Genomic DNA, 17,274 nt, shown 5'->3' on the forward strand with positions numbered 1-17,274 from the left:
GCCTCTAAATACTACTTAAGGATGGTGATGTCATTTGGTCTGTACCCATCCAAGCTTTCATTTCATCTCGGCTGGGTTGGTTGGAGTAGGTGACAGTGTTGGGAGTCAGAAGGGACCGGGCACTGAATGGGGCTTGAAGCTTTCTGCAAGGGGCACCCCTAACACCTCTCCCCGTCTTCACCGTGTTTGTTAGAGTTGGTAATGCTGCTGGAATGGTGGTCAGGCACAGAGTGCACCTTGTTCTCGGACGAGGCCACGGTGAACACCTTTGGGAAAGAACACGTCATCATCATCTTGAATCACAACTTTGAGATCGACTTCTTGTGCGGCTGGACCATGACGGAGCGCTTCGGAGTGCTGGGGGTACGTGGGGCCTTGGGCTCCCCCTTCATCTGCAGGATGCATTCAAAACACAGACACATAGTTTCTTGCATTTAACTTTCCATATATAATCCATCAGGCTCTTCATCATCCTAATTTGAATGTATTTGATCTCATTGTACAAATTAGCAAATGACATTTTTGGATTGTCTCTTTTTTTCTTTTTTTTTTTCCTTTCCTTCTCCAAGAGTTCCAAAGTCCTTGCTAAGAGAGAGCTACTATATGTGCCCCTAATTGGTTGGACGTGGTACTTCCTTGAGATTGTTTTCTGCAAAAGGAAATGGGAAGAAGACAGAGATACGGTTATTGAAGGGTTAAAACGTTTGTCTGATTACCCTGAATATATGTGGGTAAGTGTTGAGTTCCTTCTCTGGTACTGACTCCCAGAAGTGAAATGGTGACAGAGGTGGTACTGTGGCCTTATGTGTCAGGAGATGGTCTGCTCACTTCCAAGAGTTGTCAAGGAAAAGCCGTGCTCTGTTTGAGGAGGTCTTTTGGGATATGCTGGTAAAAAGTTTCTCTGTTTGCCTGTTGGTTACAGAAGCCATTTGGGAAACAGTTCAGAAGCTTAACAATAATTTATAGATCAGGCTTATGTAATACTTGTTGATTTTACCTGAACTTACTTTTTACCTATGAAAAAAAAAGCCTATATTTGATTACTAAATCTCTGTGACCTTAAGCTACATCTTCTGATGTCTCTCATTTGAGAGACAAATAAGCAAAGAAGCCTTTTTTGGAGGAGTGAATTTGGATGCACAGACCATGGATTTTGATAGAGAGTTCCTGTTGCTGTGTTCATTGATCTGTGAAATTACAGGTTTCCCAAAAAGTGTCTATGAGAACATATGGCAAACTTATATATGCTTTTGCAGTTACATTTTTCCTTTTTATTTTGACATTATTTGAAGTCAAGGGTAAAACATCTCTGCTTCATTATGTGCAATGTTAGATTTTACTGCAGCAACACAGTGGTATAATCAACCTACTAACTTCCTTAGAGCTTTGAATGCAAACATTTTCATAAATTTACAGGTTTGCTTTTATAGCAGCACATGTACAATTACTTGGCTTATAAAATATTTTGAGGTTTTTTTGTGCATTTAAAGTGATTTTTTCAATATTATCCAGTACAGCTTGTTAAAATGAACAGTGAAACATTAAGCCTTAACTAGAACATTGTGAATGCATTGTAATTTTCTACCATTACAAAGATAGAAAAAGTAAGAATCTGGAGAATGTATTTTCAGCTACTTAATTGCTTGACTGTATGGATATGAACTATATTTAATATATCCTCCTGATTAGTGTGGGGAAAAAAGAAAAAAAAAAAAAACAAAAAAAAAATCTACCAATTAGAATATCTCAAGACTGAACTTTAGCTATGCATTTTAATGATTCTACGACTGAGAACCAAGGACTAGTCTCTAGGGAAAACAACCAGAAAATATAAGTGCAAAACGCAGTTAGCATTGATTATTTAAATCAAGACATCCTGCTTGGTAATTTAAATCATGATTAAAATTGACTTGAGTGGATCGATTTCCTAAGTTTTGTGCATTCCAAGTGCCCCAATTAGGGCTGTCTTTTTGTCGCCTTAAATTTGGTATGAGTGTTGGTAAAATTAAAGGCAATTGCAAATGAGTTGTGAGGGGGTGCTTATGCCCAGTAATTGATGAACAGATGAGACAATTGAAGTGTGCACACATGCATGGATGTATGTTTATCTTACACCAGTTTTCTGGTTTCTCTTGATCTCAAGTATCCTTGTTTTTTTGCCTCTTGTCTCGTACTAGTTTCTCCTGTACTGTGAAGGAACTCGTTTTACAGAGACCAAGCACCGGATCAGTATGGAAGTAGCTGAATCCAAGGGGTTGCCTAAACTGAAATACCACCTGTTGCCCAGAACCAAAGGTTTCACCACTGCTGTCCAGTGTCTCAGGGGAACAGGTACTGGCAAGCTGCTACTTATTTGCATCATTTGTAACATGTTTTTAGTACCCTCTGTGTAGTACAGGGTAGTATATTCTGTTTTTCATGATGTCCACGACAATTAGTGAGCTGGCAGTAATAAGCACTCAGCGTGTCAGCTCTTAATTTGTAAATTGCCACAGAACTGTCAGATGCCAGCCTTAAAAAAATAATAAACCTTTCATGTATGTCATTGTTGCTTAGTTCAGCATGTCAGCTGGTGTTTTGATAACACACATACCACAGAGCTGGGGAAGTGGGGTGGCTGATGTGGATAAATATGATGCATAAACACAAAGTAGTGAGGGACTCTGCTACCTGACATCATTAATTCAAGGCTTGCACAAGGCTCTGTCGCTGTCTCACGCCAGGATGCCAGCAAGATGGTTGCTACAATTGCTGTTGTAACAGCCATGTTTTCTTTTTTTGCAACAGTTTCAGCAGTGTATGATGTAACACTAAATTTCAGAGGAAACAAGAACCCGTCTTTATTAGGAATTCTTTATGGGAAGAAATATGAAGCAGATATGTGTGTAAGGTGAGCATATACTGATGGAGGTGAGCCCTAAGATGCATACTTTGGCACGTTGAAGTGCATTCAGATTTTGCAGGGAAACTTCCTTTCCTATTCCCCTTTTCCTTGTCCCTCAAGTTTCTCTGCAGACCACAAAGATCTCCCTGTTCCCTCTCGTGCCTCAGTTCACTTTCATATGAGACCCCCTGGTATCACCCAGCAAGTCAGAGAGCGTTGGATGGACTTTTTAAACCAGGGTGTGACCACACTGTCGTTCCAGGGTTTCCCTGTTTTCTGCAGTTGAAGATTTGTCTGCCTTTTCTTTCTTCTCTGCTGGAAACAGAAAACCAACTGTCCCGCACCCTTCCCAGTCCCTGTGAGCACGTGTGTGGCATAAACAGCCAGTCCAGCTTCAGTGGTCCCTTGTAGTAAATAGTGTAAAGTGCCCTCCTGGGCCAGTTTCTCTCCCTCTCACATGGTTTGATTAGCAGATTAGAAGTTAAGCAATGCTGAAATTCAGGCATCCTGTGAATGAGGTGGGACATTCCTCACATTCCTCACTGCTCTTTTGCCTAAAAGAGTAACTGTTAACACCTAACTCCATGAGCATGTACACACGTGCATACACAAACACACAGGCTGTTTCTTTCTTGCTTTCTCCTCGTTGCCTTCTCCTTTGAAGGCTTCCTTGTGATCATAAGAACTACCAACCCTTTCCTGCTGAATTTCTTCTTTTCCCTTTCATGTTTGGACCTGACAAACGACCTGGTTGTTCTTTCCACAGTCCTTTTGCCAGTTTGCTTCTGCTTCTCTGGGGGCTTCACCCACACTTTGGAAAACATTGCTGTGTTCTGGTGATGAGGTCTATGCTTGGTTTTTAAAAAGAGAAAAAAAGAAAAAGCTTTGTTGCTTCCCCCCACACCTTTGCCCTCTGGCCTCAGGTCTGTGGTGCAGGTGAATGGCACTGGCTCTATACACAGTCCATCTAATCAAAGCAGGTGTGTCTTGCCAGAGCCATCAAGGGTGAGAATCTTTGTAGGAAATCACACTGATTACCTAGTGCATTGGGGTAGAGCAGCAACAGTTTTGAGGAAGAAATGCTGTCCCAAGGGAGGCAGAGTGCTTCAGGCTTAATGGGGAAAGGAGGGGCACAGTGCTCCAGTTTTGGCCTCAGAACAATGTCCAAAACATTTTAGCCTTTCAGGGGAAAAGGGAGACTGTGGAGCTGCCTGTGGAGAGGTGAGGTTGTTCATTTGCAAGGGTTTTCATTTTGACTATTTACTCTTGCCAAACATATTCCTGATGAGGAAAGTGAACAGACAACTTGCCAGCCAGCAAAACAGGTGGTCAGGCAGTTGCCACCTGTAATTCCATACTGATGGCAGATGCATGTAGGATATCTAGCTGGACCTGGGGTACCCATGCATGGATGCACTTCTGTACAATTATACACTGAAGAACAGCTGCCTTCAGTGAAATATCCTATGACTTGCTCACGGAGGTGCAAGTTGGTTTTATTTCTTGGAGAGGCAGTGGGAGGAAAGAAGAGAAATGTATCTTTCAATAGTGTTAGAAGAGGTTTGGGTTCATAAAATCCTGTTGAGAATGATGTTGCCAGGTAAAATTAGCAATTGTACCCTGTGAAAGAAACTAATGGCTGTGTGTAAATAATTTCAGTTTAACATATGTTTGTGAACTGCATCAGTATTCTCAAGGTGCTTTTCTACAGCTTAAAGCTTTTTCTCTGTTTTGGAGCGGAAGCTATGAGAATAAAGAAACTATTTTTATGGGGTTTTTTGTTTCCTGAAAATGGAACACGTCCTTATTGTGCCAGAAGACTTAATGTAGCTCAGAGAAAGGAAACACGTAAGCTCGTGTTCTTGGTATACGTATACACTGTTACCTGTGCAGAGGTAAGCAGCTTAGCTCCCCGAAGCAGATAGCAGTCTTTATCCCAACTGGCTACAGAGAAAATAATCAGTTACCAAATGTTATTGCTGTGAGTCCCCTCTAGTGGTGGCACAGCAACACCGTGACAGCTTCACCAGAGAGCTTTCAGCAAATGACTTTTTACTGAGCATTATTTATATTAATTGAGCAGCTCCTCATGGTAGAGCTCATGAAGGTAAATCTGTCAGATCTGGCGTTCAGTTCATTTGTGGGATGCAAAAATTATTAGAAATTAATTAGAATGAATTCACAGAATTATAGAATGGCTGGAAGGGACCTTAAAGATCATCTTGTTCCAACCCTTCTGCCATGGGCAGGGACACCTTCCACTAGACCAGGTTGCTCAGAGCCCCATCCAACCTGTCCCATCCAGGGATGGGACATCCACAACTTTGTTTGGGCAACCTGTTCCAGGGCCTCACCACCCTGTCAGTAAATACTTTTTTTCTAATAACTAATCTAAACCTGCTTTCTGCCTCTCTGGGCATAATTTTCACAGGTAGTCAGACCTGCATGCCTCAGTCTGCAGTGCTGGAGAGGCAGAAGGGACAAGTGCAGTCCCTGCAGAAGATGACATTTTCCTCAGAGTTGGTCTGAAGCGAATTTTTAACCACCTCTCCCATTAATTCCAAAATGGGGTTTTCTCTACCAAAATGTAACAAACAATTATCCTTGGATTTGCCACTTGCTTGTGTTTTCCCAGCTCTGGGTGCCTCAGCCTGAGCTCACTGGGAATCAGCCAGTGGTGGATGTGGTGAAGGAAGAACAGTGTTTGAGTGGGAAATGCTTATTTTACTGATGTGAGCTGAAACTGATAGGAGCTTGAACAGTTTATTTTGTCTTAAGAATATGAGTTTTGTAACGAAGAATTGGTTGTTTTCTAAGTCCTGGTTCTTCTCTGTATTTAAGACCTCTGCCATCAGTGACAGTATTGCCTGTGATTTATGCCCTTCGCTGAAAGGAAGATCTTCCCTAATAGAGGGCTAAAGTCAAATACCTGGATTTTCCCTTAATCCTTTTTTGTTTTTCTTCTTTCCTTTTTTAATCTCTCTGCTAAACCAGGAGATTTCCTCTGGAAGATATCCCTCAAGATGAAAAGGAAGCTGCAAACTGGCTTCATAAGCTTTACCAGGAGAAGGTAAACAGCTTTGCTTTCTTTTCTGTCTTTTGGGACTTTTCACAGGGAGAGTGTATTAAGGCAGTGAGTAATGCACACTCTTCTACTGGATGGAGGGAAGACATAGGATATTATGCATAATTAGGCAGCCATCCCTCAAACTGCTGGAAGGAGCAGGACAGAAGAGCCCCTTGGCAGTGGAGGGCTGGCCAGTGAGTAGGTCTCAAATTGCCAGGAAGCACAGAGGAATTCAGAGATACACCTGAGCAGTGGAAGACTAATAGCAATCCACTGTCTTTTTGCATTCTTCAGCTCTTGGATCTCTGTCACAGATTTCTAAAAGCTCCATTTTCCCTGTGGGTGTTTTTAGGCACTCGAGAAGAGTGATAACTGTCTGTCAGGGACAGCCAGTCCTGGCTTTCAGCTGCAATTGTTCTTTGCTTTCATTTTTCTTCCACTGTCACTTTCCTTCTGCCTCCTGGTAATACTTCTGCAGTGGTGTGTGACATGGTGTGACAGTCCCTGGGAATCTGATGCCAGGGACTGGTAGAGCACATCATGCCTTCACATGACTCAAAGCTTTTCTTTGTGTCATTTCTTTTTTTTTTCTTTCTTTTTTTTTTAGTTTTTTAACCTCAGATGGTTATTTTCTTGACTGCAGATTTGACAGTTCTGTGGGGAGTAGGAGAGAACCGTAATTAATGTTGTCCAGCCCTAACTGGTGGATTTTTGAACTTCAGATGTGTATCTTGATTTCTGTGTTGTTTTTCTTTGTGGAAAGAAAAACAACAGAAGAGCAGAGAAACTTTAACTATCTTGGGCTTTCTCCAACTAGGATGACCTGTGCTGCAGCATTTCCAAGCTTGTGCTTAGTCTGTAGGTAGGCAGCAAATTGTTCTAAGTTTCAATTTTATTTAAATTTTTTTAAATTTAAATTTTAAATTTAAGCTCTAATTCAGTTAATGAGAGAGAAGTTATCTTACAAAGAGCAGTAGCTATCATCATCTTTTCTCCCCTATCTCCCATTAGCACCCTAGAATTGTTAAGGTTGGAAAACACCTCTAAAGTCATCAAGTCCAACCATCGACCCAGCACCACCACCATGTTTACGACTAAACTATGTCCTTAAGTGCCATGTTTTTTGAACACTTCCAGGGATGGTGACTCCACCAGTTCCCTGGGCAGCCTGTTCCACTGCTTTACAGCATTTTTCATGGAAATATTTTTTACCTAATATCAAAGCTAAACCTCCCCTAGTGCAACTTGGCACCATTTGTTCTCATCCCTCCTGATTTTGGCTGTAGCTCCATTCAGCTTTGGTGTGAGGTGTTGCCAGGGAGATATTGCTTATATATGTGGGTATTATATATATTGATCTCACAGTGTTAGCACTACTTTGTAACTGGAATCCTCTTCCTGCACAGGGGGCTTATCCTCAAAAGGCCATTACTGGCAAAGTCCTTTGCAAAGTAAACTTAAAGAAAAACAGTTTAAGCAGGGAAAAAAGAAATAGCCAGACTTGAGCCAGCCTCGGTAGTGGCTTGGAAACCTTGGAGAACATTCTTACAGACTGAGGGAGGACTGTGGACATCTCAGTGACATGTTTCAGGACTGCATCTCTCTGCAGGCTCTGCTTGGGATGCTCAGGATGGGTTGGAGTCCCTGGGTTGTGGCTGGCATGGTGCTGTCCCTGCTCATGAGCCCATTCCTTGCCTTGCCCTCCTGGCTCTATACACAGCATTTTCCTGCTGGGCTTTGCTAAATCATGCTGAACTTTTTGGAAACAAAAACAGAAAGAAAGAGCACCCAGCTAAGAGTGCAAGTAGTGCCTGAACTGGCCTCTGGCCTGATGCTGCCCCCAGTTCTTAAACACTTAAGAGATGAGGTGAAGGTATTTGGTAGTGGAGAGGACAAGGTTTCAGTTTCTGATGGTGGAAAAAATTGCCTTCAAAGGACTAATACAGTCACCTTGGCAATCAACAGAAATGCCCAGAAAAATGACAGCAGATGGAAATGGATGCTGTGCACTCTTGATGGGTATTTACCATGGATACTGTCCTATGTGTTGTCCTGGAGTTGTCTAGTCTTGGCTTGATTGGTGCAAATATTATGAACCTGTTTTCTTCTCTCTTCTCTTTCCCCCAGGATGCTTTGCAAGAGATGTATAATCAGGAAGGCATATTTCCTGGCAAGCAGTTTAAACCTCCTAGGAGACCATGGACTCTCCTAAATTTTCTTTTTTGGGCCACAGTTCTCCTCTCTCCTCTCTTCACATTTGGCTTTGGAGTTTTTGCAAGTGGATCACCTCTCCTTATCCTTGCATTCCTAGGACTTGTTGGAGCAGGTAATAAAAGCAGAGAAGATGCCAAGCCCAGTGTGACACAGAACAAGATCTATTACCTCAAATAAGTTCTGTGTATTAATTAATATGAATGGAGCTTGCAGAAAAACACTTGGGAACTCAGTAGTCTTTATATTGTACAGCATTTTAATTATTTCAAAAGCTTTAATTCAGGAAGATTTGCCTTCATATCTTAGGCAATAACTGTAGTAACCAATAGCAGGTGAGTCTTGTAGCCCATTATTATGATGCCTGAAGGAAAAAATACTTTCACTGGACAATTTGTCTGTGTATTAAAACCCAAACAAATACATAAACCCCAACCCTTTCAACAAAAGAAAAACCTAACAAAAAAAAACAGGAGTGGGGAAGGGGATATGCTTCAGTGTTCATGCTACATGTCCTGTCAAACAACAGAAGCAGTAATTATATTTTTTAATCTGGATTGTCCCCCTCTTTTAGTGTCAGTTGGTCTGCAATCACTACTGGCTTGGGGATTGGGTGAACTCATGTGGGTTCTGCTTGTGTGTTCACATGTGGTTTCCTGAATCCTTGAACTGGTTTTAATATGCCTCTCGTTTCTCTGTTGTATTTTAAAGCTTCCTTTGGAGTTCGTAGACTGATAGGAGTAACTGAAATAGAAAAAGGCTCCAGCTATGGCAACCAGGAATTCAAGAAAAAGGAGTAACTGACGGCTGCAGTTCAGCACATATAACCAGACTATGGTATCCCATTAACTTCAGTTAAAAAAAAAAAACCAACAAACACTTAGAAACTATCTTTTTCTTAATAACTGATGACTAATATTAATGAATAAAACTTGAGCCAAGAATGAAGACGTTGGAGGCATCGACTGAAGAGAACACGTGAACCTTCTGCCTGTTTAAGGATTCCTGTAATCAAGCTATGGGAGAAAATCTGGGGTGGGGTGGAAGAAGAAACTGATTTTTCTTGCTTTGTTGGGGGACTTGAGGTGGGGGAGAAAAGGCCACGTGGCCACGTGTGTCTTCAGATGACTGAAAACACTGGTTTCTGTCAAGAGCACTACACTCACTTTTACAACAGGAGCCATTGAATGTTTCCTCTTGCTAAAGCCAACGTAACGTTTATTGATTTCCAACTTCTTTTACTAATGAGCCAGGAAAAAGCACCCTTCTTAAATTAATTGACAGGTGTTCATGGGGTTAGAGTCATTTTGGCTGTGTTGTCATGGCTACAGATGAAATCCTATTTGTACGTTACACTGACACTTTTTATTTTCAGGCAACGTCTTAAAACTTCCGTAATGAGGGAGAACAGATAGTGGAGTTTGGAAGCAGTGCATTATTCATCAGCAGTTCCCATAGAACAGATCCATACTGAGACAGTACAAAATTCCCATCACATCTCCTCCTAACTGCTCAAGGCTGTTTAATTTCAAAATATTACTTTAGTCTTGAGTGCTGTTTGCCCTATTTCACATCATGTATGATAATTTTGAATCCGTCTGGGCTTGTTTTGGGTTTTTTTGAATCAGTGGTTGACCGTGGGATTTGGAGTTGTGCAAAGAAGGAAATTTATTCAGTTGTCCTGAACGATTTCTCCTTTTATTTCTGCTTGCATCTCTCATTACCAAAGTCCAGTTCAGCCAACCTCTCTCAGTAAACTGGGAGGCAACAGCAGAAATCAGCACAATTGTTTTCAAAATGTCTTCTTTTGACAAAAGTGCGAAAAGGAGAGGTCTGGAGCAGTCAGATTTCAAATGCTGCCATCTCTTGAACTTGTAATGAGAGTTTCAGCAGTGATTCAGACGGGGCCAGGATCTTACCCTGTGTGTGTAAGGATAGGGTTGGCTGCACTTTTGACTTGGCCATGCTTTAGATGTTCATGTGAAGTTATACTGCAAGGTAAGCTGTGCTGTTAAGCATTAGAAAGAGTATGAGGTCTCTTCAGGGATTTTAAGTATCTTTAGTTTTGCTTGTTGACATTTTGGGGTTTTTTTCACTGAAAATTAGAGATCAGAATCATGTCTGTTATCTGTCTCTCTCCTTTTTTTTTTTTTCTTTCTTTTTTTCCTTTTTCTTTTTTTACAAACGCACATTCAGAGATTTTTGTAGATTGCTGCTGTATGCAGAGCTGGGGAACTGTTTGCAAACAGATGGTAACTACCTGTATGTTCAAGTCTGAAGGTCACAATCTGCATTTGGCTGCACTGAGAAGCGGGTGAAATGAGTTGCAGATTTACAGCTGAGGGCAGAAGCTGACCCTCAGGGTCTGTATCTTTAACCCAGCTGCCACTAGAATATTTGTCTCACTTTTGTAAAGAACAGATCTTATCAAAGCACTGGTTGTTGTTCTCATCTTTGCTCCAGTAACCAAGAGAAGAGAGTAATAATTTACCTACTTTTCGTATTTACTCTTAACTGTTGGAATGTAACCTCTTCTCCCACAGGTTTTTCTGTTTCCAAACACTGGAAGAGCAATTTTATAACTTAGAAAAATATTTTACTTGGGGTCATTGATCACTATTCTGTCATGCACTTGGTTTTTATTTGTGGTCTTTTCAACAAGAGCATTTGAAGGATGACCTACGTTGTCTGTGTCCTGTTAGGCTCAACCTTGCTGAATCCTTGTATCCAGACCCCCAGCATTAGTATGTCATCTTTGTCCCCTCAATAAATCTTCCCTAAAACTGGGGATGCAAAACTGTTGCTAATGTTAGTGGAATTTGGAGTATGCCTTGGGAATTGAGGAGAACAGAGCCCAGCCATGACTCTGTTGTCCTTGCTGGATGTTTTCATACTTTGTCTCTAAATACAGTCAGACATCCCAGTGCTGATAAAGTTAACTCTGGCTTTTCCCTTATTTTTAACAGGAGGACTAAGAACAGTGGGGTTTCTTTCTTTCTTTTCTTTATTTTTTTTCTTAAGTAATTCAGTAATGGGTATAATTCTTGCTTCCTAGAAAGATGTTACAAATGCTGTATACTTGCTTCCTGAAGATGATATTGAGTATATATAAATTGTACTGGCTTAGCAGAAGAGGCTTGCAAAGCAGGCTGACCACTGACTATGTTTTATACTCTACATTTTGAGCAGTATATTAATGGGCATGACAAGAATTTCACAAAATAAATCCCTTCTTAATGCTGAGAAGAGGGGAGCTGCTTAGAGGAGAAGGGAATTAATAACCTTTCTCTTTACAGGATCCTTTTCTCCTCTTAGTGCATGTAACTCCCTATTCAGAATCATGGGATTAGTGCATGTACATCAAGGGGAGAATAATCAACATTTCATATTTTCTTATCATAATTTATTGGTCATGCTTTCTTTTTGAAAATATAATAAATACATCATCAGATACTTAAATTTTGCTCTTCTAAACAGACATATCAGTAACCTCTTGAAAAACTGAAACATACAGCAGTGCACAAACCAGTATGAAACCAACAAAAATCTCTTCATTTTGAATTTTATCTCCTCAAATAAGGGGTTTTTATACACGCGCGCGCACACGTACACGGAGTATGTATAAATTAAAATGACTGAAAATAGCTGAAGTTAATGTCACTAATGAAGATTAGCAGCTGGATTGGGTTGGAAAAGTGAGCATAGGTTTTATATCTTATTTTCTTCTGGTTTAATAGAACATAGCTTGTATATTTGACTACCAAGCCCTTTAAGAGCAATAATAAACAAAAATATATCATGTTTTTCGTCTTTTTGCTTTTCAACCACGATAGGTTTAATAAAATTACAGTTATGGGAGCGTTTTCTCTCTCCACCTTTCAGAATTTTCATTTATTGCTTAATTGTTCAGAGTAAATTCCGTGTTCTCCAGTGTGGACTTGCAAGCTGACTGCCATGGAGTGCAGCATTGGCTCCAAAAAGGAATGGTTCTCAGACTTACGTGGACAGATGGTACATGTACGCCTTTGACCTTGGCCATGAAGAACAGGGATGTTGCTCTCCAAATGGGATTTATAGTTCCAAAGCAGCATCGTGTTGACCTACGTCTAAGAACCCTCGGAAGCTGCTGGCATTGTGGCATCTTGGTTAGGAAGGCACAAAAAGCTGATGCTGAAGAGGGACCTGATACCCAGAGGTCTTGGCTCAGTGGGATTATAGTTCTCTATTGCTCATTGTGGGCTGAATGTGCTCTTGCAATTGACGTTGCATCACTGAGTGAAATACCTGTCTCCAGCACAAAGAGCATGGGCAACGTTCCTTTGTTCTGCTTTAAATTACCTTGAAGGGCTCTACACTTAATTGCTGACCAATGAATCTGACTGCTGCCTGTGTCCTAATTGCCCGGAATTCACAGGAAAAGTGAGTGTGCCTGCTCACTGCCATGTAATACCACTTATCTCCGTCACCGATGTCTGTACTTTTGCTCGCCTGTATCTTCTGCAGATGGTTTGATCGCGACCTCTTAGCTGGAACTTTGAGCTTTCCAGTTCAACCAGTCCTGCAGAAATCGTCTCACACAGCTGGGGTTTTGTCTTCCTGAATTTTGGCGCTGGTTGACGTGCTCTGCAGGTCTGAAGTGACACAGCCGTGTTACTGTTATGTGATAGTGCAACTTTGCTACTTCAGAGCCAAACTTTTATCAGGGAAAAGAAGTCCTTCCCAGGCCTGCTCATACAGGCCATCCCTACCTGGCAACAGGTCCCTCTGGCACTGGAGAAACCAACAGAAAGGAGTTGGGGCAAGGTCCTTACCAAGAGTTAGAGTAACTCTCAAGCAGGAGTCACTTGGCTAAAGGTGCTGTTTCTGTCTTGGGACTGCATAACAGATCTGGTTTTGCTTCATGTACGTTTTGATTAAAGAAGTGTGGGGTCAGAGGCTTTTACTAACACTGAGTTCACACTACACAGGGTGTTTCAGATTTGAGACAGATAATCTCACATCTTTTGGCATCTTGGAAAAGTGTGTATTAAGTGTAAAGCCAAGCTTGGGCAGACCTCACCCATGTGTTTCATGCAGATGCTGGAGGCCAGTACAGATAAAAGTGAAAAATCCATTCCTCGACCTCCTTTGAAGATCAGATGCAGTGCTGTAGCTCATTGTCTCCTGGGTGCCATGTGCTTATGTCCCTTGGTGTGAAGGTTCTGTTTCACAGCAGATGATTGCTACATGCTCTGGTTTGTGGTTGCACGAAGAAGCCCCATCCCTGTTACGGGAACGCTGAATTTGTGCTCTGTCCCAGCTACTTGTTTCTGTATTTCTGAACTTTTTGATCATAATGGGCAGCTCCAGGGCTGTTGGGGCTGAGTGAACCCAAGATGTGAAGCAGGGGACAGCCATGCTGAGAGCTGCAAGATGCATCACAAAAGGGAGGAGGAACACCACCAACAGGTCCAGCCAAATTCTTGCTCTGAGAAAACTGAGTGATTACCAGGAGCGCTGCAAACCAGAGATAAGTGTGTTATGTGGGAGGCAAATTCTGACTCAGATATGAATGTGAGATCTCCCTGTGGCAACTGACAAGATAACCCTTGCCATGTTCACATGATTGGGGTCAGAATTCCTCTTAAAGGCTTGTTAGAGATGGTAACTCTCGTTCTGCCACACTCCCCCCCTGTTAATCTCGAAGGACAGTTTATCTGATTGACTCAGCAGTCTCTGCAGCAAGATCCTTGCAGATTATTGGTTGTGGGGTTTTTTTACCTGCTGTGGTTTTGAGGGAAAACATTCTGGAAGTCAGGGTTACAGGGTCTGTGCCACGTTCGTTAGCCACCAGAAAATGACTCGAAGGTTTTTCATACTTTAGAATTGGGAAGAGAGTGGATTGGCATCTGTAAGACGAATATGTCATGTGTCTCTTATCCTCAGCCTCTCTAGATTTATGGAAAGCTGCCTGTATTTCTTAAAATGTTAGACCTGTAGTTACCAGCTACTTTTCCGTTTTTGAAACTGTGAACAAAGTTAATTTGTGCACTTTCACTGTTGAAAGCACCTGAGTGTAGCTGATTGTCTACTTCTAAGAAGCTTTACATTAGCAGAAACAGCATTTTATCTTTTTAGGAGGAAATGTATTTTAAAAATAGACACTTGGGCAGAAACCAGAATATAATAGTCCTTTTAAAATTTAAATATAAAATTTTAAAATACACAGCATATAATAGTACTTTAAAAATTTAAATTAGAAGTATTCTTTAGTACAGGGGCTACCACTACCAATTGGCAGTCTTACACAAGTTTTATTTCTTTTTTTTTTTTTTTATTTTGGCCAACGTGCATTTTTAAGGAAAACACACCAATTTACTAATCACGCTAAAATCTAATTTCCGGGGGAAGGAGAGTAGGTAGCAGAGCCTAATCAGGAATTAAATTAACTTTTTATTTTTTTTTTTTAACCCGAGGCATGAACTGGTTCTGTGAACCTCCTTTATAACGTGCATGTGCACCCGTGCAGAGAGCCAAGCTGTGCCCCTTTGGTTTTGTTTCGCTTCAGCTTTGTCCGAGCTGCACCTTGTGACAACCTGAATGCTGAACTCTCCTGGACGCCCGGCAGGCGCTGCCGGCGCGTCGCTCACTCCTCAGATCACCAGCAAGTACTGTAGCTTTAACGAGAACCCTCCCTCTGAGAGAGCTCGCCATCCTTAAGCTGATTGATTTGTTGCAAACTTGTCATTCGGAGGGAAGTGTAAGTACCGGATGATCGTTATATTAGCCAAATCTTAACGAGTAATAATAAAAAAAAAGCTGTATACAGGGTATGCATTGAGTGTGCATGTGTATATATTTTTGTACATTTTTACAAGTTCTTTCCTACGCTTGATTTTATGACGTTCAGAAGAGAGGTGTCTGAATCTCGTGAGAAACAAGAAGCTGTTAAGAAAACCCAACCTACTGTAGTTTTTACTAAGAACTGTGCCCGAGCAAATACGCAGATTTACAGTGCTATGCAAATATTACTTTGTAAGTTGTCTCTTAAATTTTGCTTAACTAGTTCACGCTGTTTTTATTGGGCTTTCAGAAAAAGACAAACACAAAAGACTCATCTTGTAAAATAAAATAGCTTTGGCTGTGTGAAAGTACTGTATATTAGAATCTCATTCACACTTTCAGTTGCTTATTTAACTGTATGTGATTTTGTACATAATATGCTGGCATAGAGGGGTTTTAATTGTGCTCGAATGAAAAAGGGTGACTGCCCAGCATCTGGTTTTTTTGCAGTGTTTACTGAGTAGCCAATAATGTAACAGGGAGATATGCATCCTTTTCCTATTTGCCACTCTGGTTTTTGTAACTAAACATGCGCTAAGGGCTATTTTATTTTTGCTTTGGTTGGTTTTATTTCCATTTATGCCTTTTGGTCTCAGTCCTGCAAACTGATCCATGTGAGGGGATCAGGTCTGCAGCAATAACCTGGGTGGATCATTTTGTGGGGGTTGGGAGGCAAGAACAAGCTGAACCCTGTGGGCATTCCCTGCACAAAGCCAGTCCTTGAGAACTGTGGAGGGACAGTGCATTGCCAAGGCATTTATGGCAGCAATATATAAAGTTTTGAATGGCTCCTCCAAATGATCAGAATGGGGGGGAGGGATCTTCCTTTCCTGAAGAATCCTCCAAAGCAAACCCAAAGCTGTATAATCTAAGAAGTTGAGACTGCAGTAGGGTATGGTGGCTGTATGGATAGATGCTGTTGATTAAACCAGTTTGTCAAATCTGACATCTTTTAAGTTTCTGTTTTTCACTGGAAGATAAAGACCTTCCTCAGCTGTTCGCTAACATCATACACTCCCACCTGAGAGAAAACCAAGACCCCCTGGATGATCCCTTGGCATTTTTGCTTTCTTCACCATATTTTTATCAGAGAGCTGCTCAACAGTAGGTCATCTTTACAGTTTCTACCTCTACTATGGCCCTGGCCTAGCTCTGTACCTGCTCGGTCCCCTGGGCCATCAGCTCTTCTTTAGCCTATGTAAGACTGTAACAAAAAAGCCCAAAAAATCCCCAAACCAAACAAAAACCCCCAAACAAACAAAAAGGCATGTGATAACATCATGTTCCTGGGTCACCTTTCTGTACACTGAGCTCAGTTTCTCCTGTTGATTTTCCCTTCCCTGATCCCTTCTCCTTTGAATAGTCTAGGCTGGGCTGAGCTGCCTTAAAATGACAGATCAGTTGCATCGTGTGTCACTGTGTGGGCAGACCTTTTTTGTGGAGAGGCTGGACTTCAATTCTAAAAGTATGCAAGCAGAAACATTTTTTCTATTACTTTTCAGCTTGCACAAATACAGCTTTTCTTGCCTCTGTGCCTCTGTTGGATCTCCTTGGACCGGCCGGTGTCAGACACCAAAACTGCCTGTACTGAGGATGCAGAAGCAGCCAGCAGTGGGGTGTGTGGGCAGGGGTAGGTCAATGGGGCAGTGTGTTACTGCAGTGTTTGACAGCCAGCACTGTGTAAGGGAGATGTGGAAATGGAAGAACAGGTTTGCTCCCTGGTTGAAGGCACAGGGAATGTTGTTAGGTGGTTTGTTTCTGTACTAAGCAGTCCACACCACAGTAACCTTTAAACTGTGGGAGCTTCTTACACACCTTCTCTTTAAATTGCAAATGCAGTAGGAAGCTGACTGGGGCTGTTGGCAGTGGTTCTGTGTGTCGCTTTTCTAGAATCCTTAATCTCACTAATTCCACTCTTTTTCTTCCCCTACTACATTGATATATTTGGGAAAACAGTCTGAGATTCCATAAAAGTAATGCTGTGTTCTCAACACTGGATACAATCAGCTGCTGCACTGGGAATGAGTTCATGGTTCAGATGTGCCACCCTCCTGACTGCTGCTATGTTGGGCAGAGGGCTTTTAGTGGGAGGAACAGGCTAATGCACTTTCTACATGCTTCTAAAACTGTAATCTGTTCCTGAGAGGCTTGACAGAGTGCCTCTATGAGAGAAAAGTTTATGTAAGTACAACAGAATTTCATAGGTAGGTAAAAGGTTAATAGCTGTGGTATGGGTTAAGGGAATACTCCCCTGGATTTCATCACATCTGTGAACCTGTAATACTGTATG

At 41.6% G+C, this 17,274-nt stretch overlaps 1 protein-coding gene across 6 annotated transcripts in view; it reads left to right on the forward strand.

Annotated features, from left to right (window-relative positions):
- The window catches only part of AGPAT3 (1-acylglycerol-3-phosphate O-acyltransferase 3), an 89,745-nt gene extending 73,815 nt beyond the window's left edge, over window positions 1-15,930 (forward strand). For all 6 annotated transcript variants that reach the window (XM_032678383.1, XM_032678385.1, XM_032678381.1 and 3 more), the window contains 7 exons: window positions 194-363; window positions 570-731; window positions 2,178-2,331; window positions 2,788-2,890; window positions 5,879-5,954; window positions 8,079-8,277; window positions 8,874-15,930. In XM_032678383.1, coding sequence (XP_032534274.1) covers window positions 194-363; window positions 570-731; window positions 2,178-2,331; window positions 2,788-2,890; window positions 5,879-5,954; window positions 8,079-8,277; window positions 8,874-8,962 — 953 coding nt within the window. In that variant the 3' untranslated portion in view covers window positions 8,963-15,930. The remainder of the gene's footprint in view (window positions 1-193; window positions 364-569; window positions 732-2,177; window positions 2,332-2,787; window positions 2,891-5,878; window positions 5,955-8,078; window positions 8,278-8,873) is intronic.
- Window positions 15,931-17,274: the final 1,344 nt, after the last annotated feature.

Source organism: Chiroxiphia lanceolata, chromosome 2, assembly GCF_009829145.1.
Source record: "Chiroxiphia lanceolata isolate bChiLan1 chromosome 2, bChiLan1.pri, whole genome shotgun sequence".
Lineage (NCBI taxonomy): Eukaryota > Metazoa > Chordata > Aves > Passeriformes > Pipridae > Chiroxiphia > Chiroxiphia lanceolata.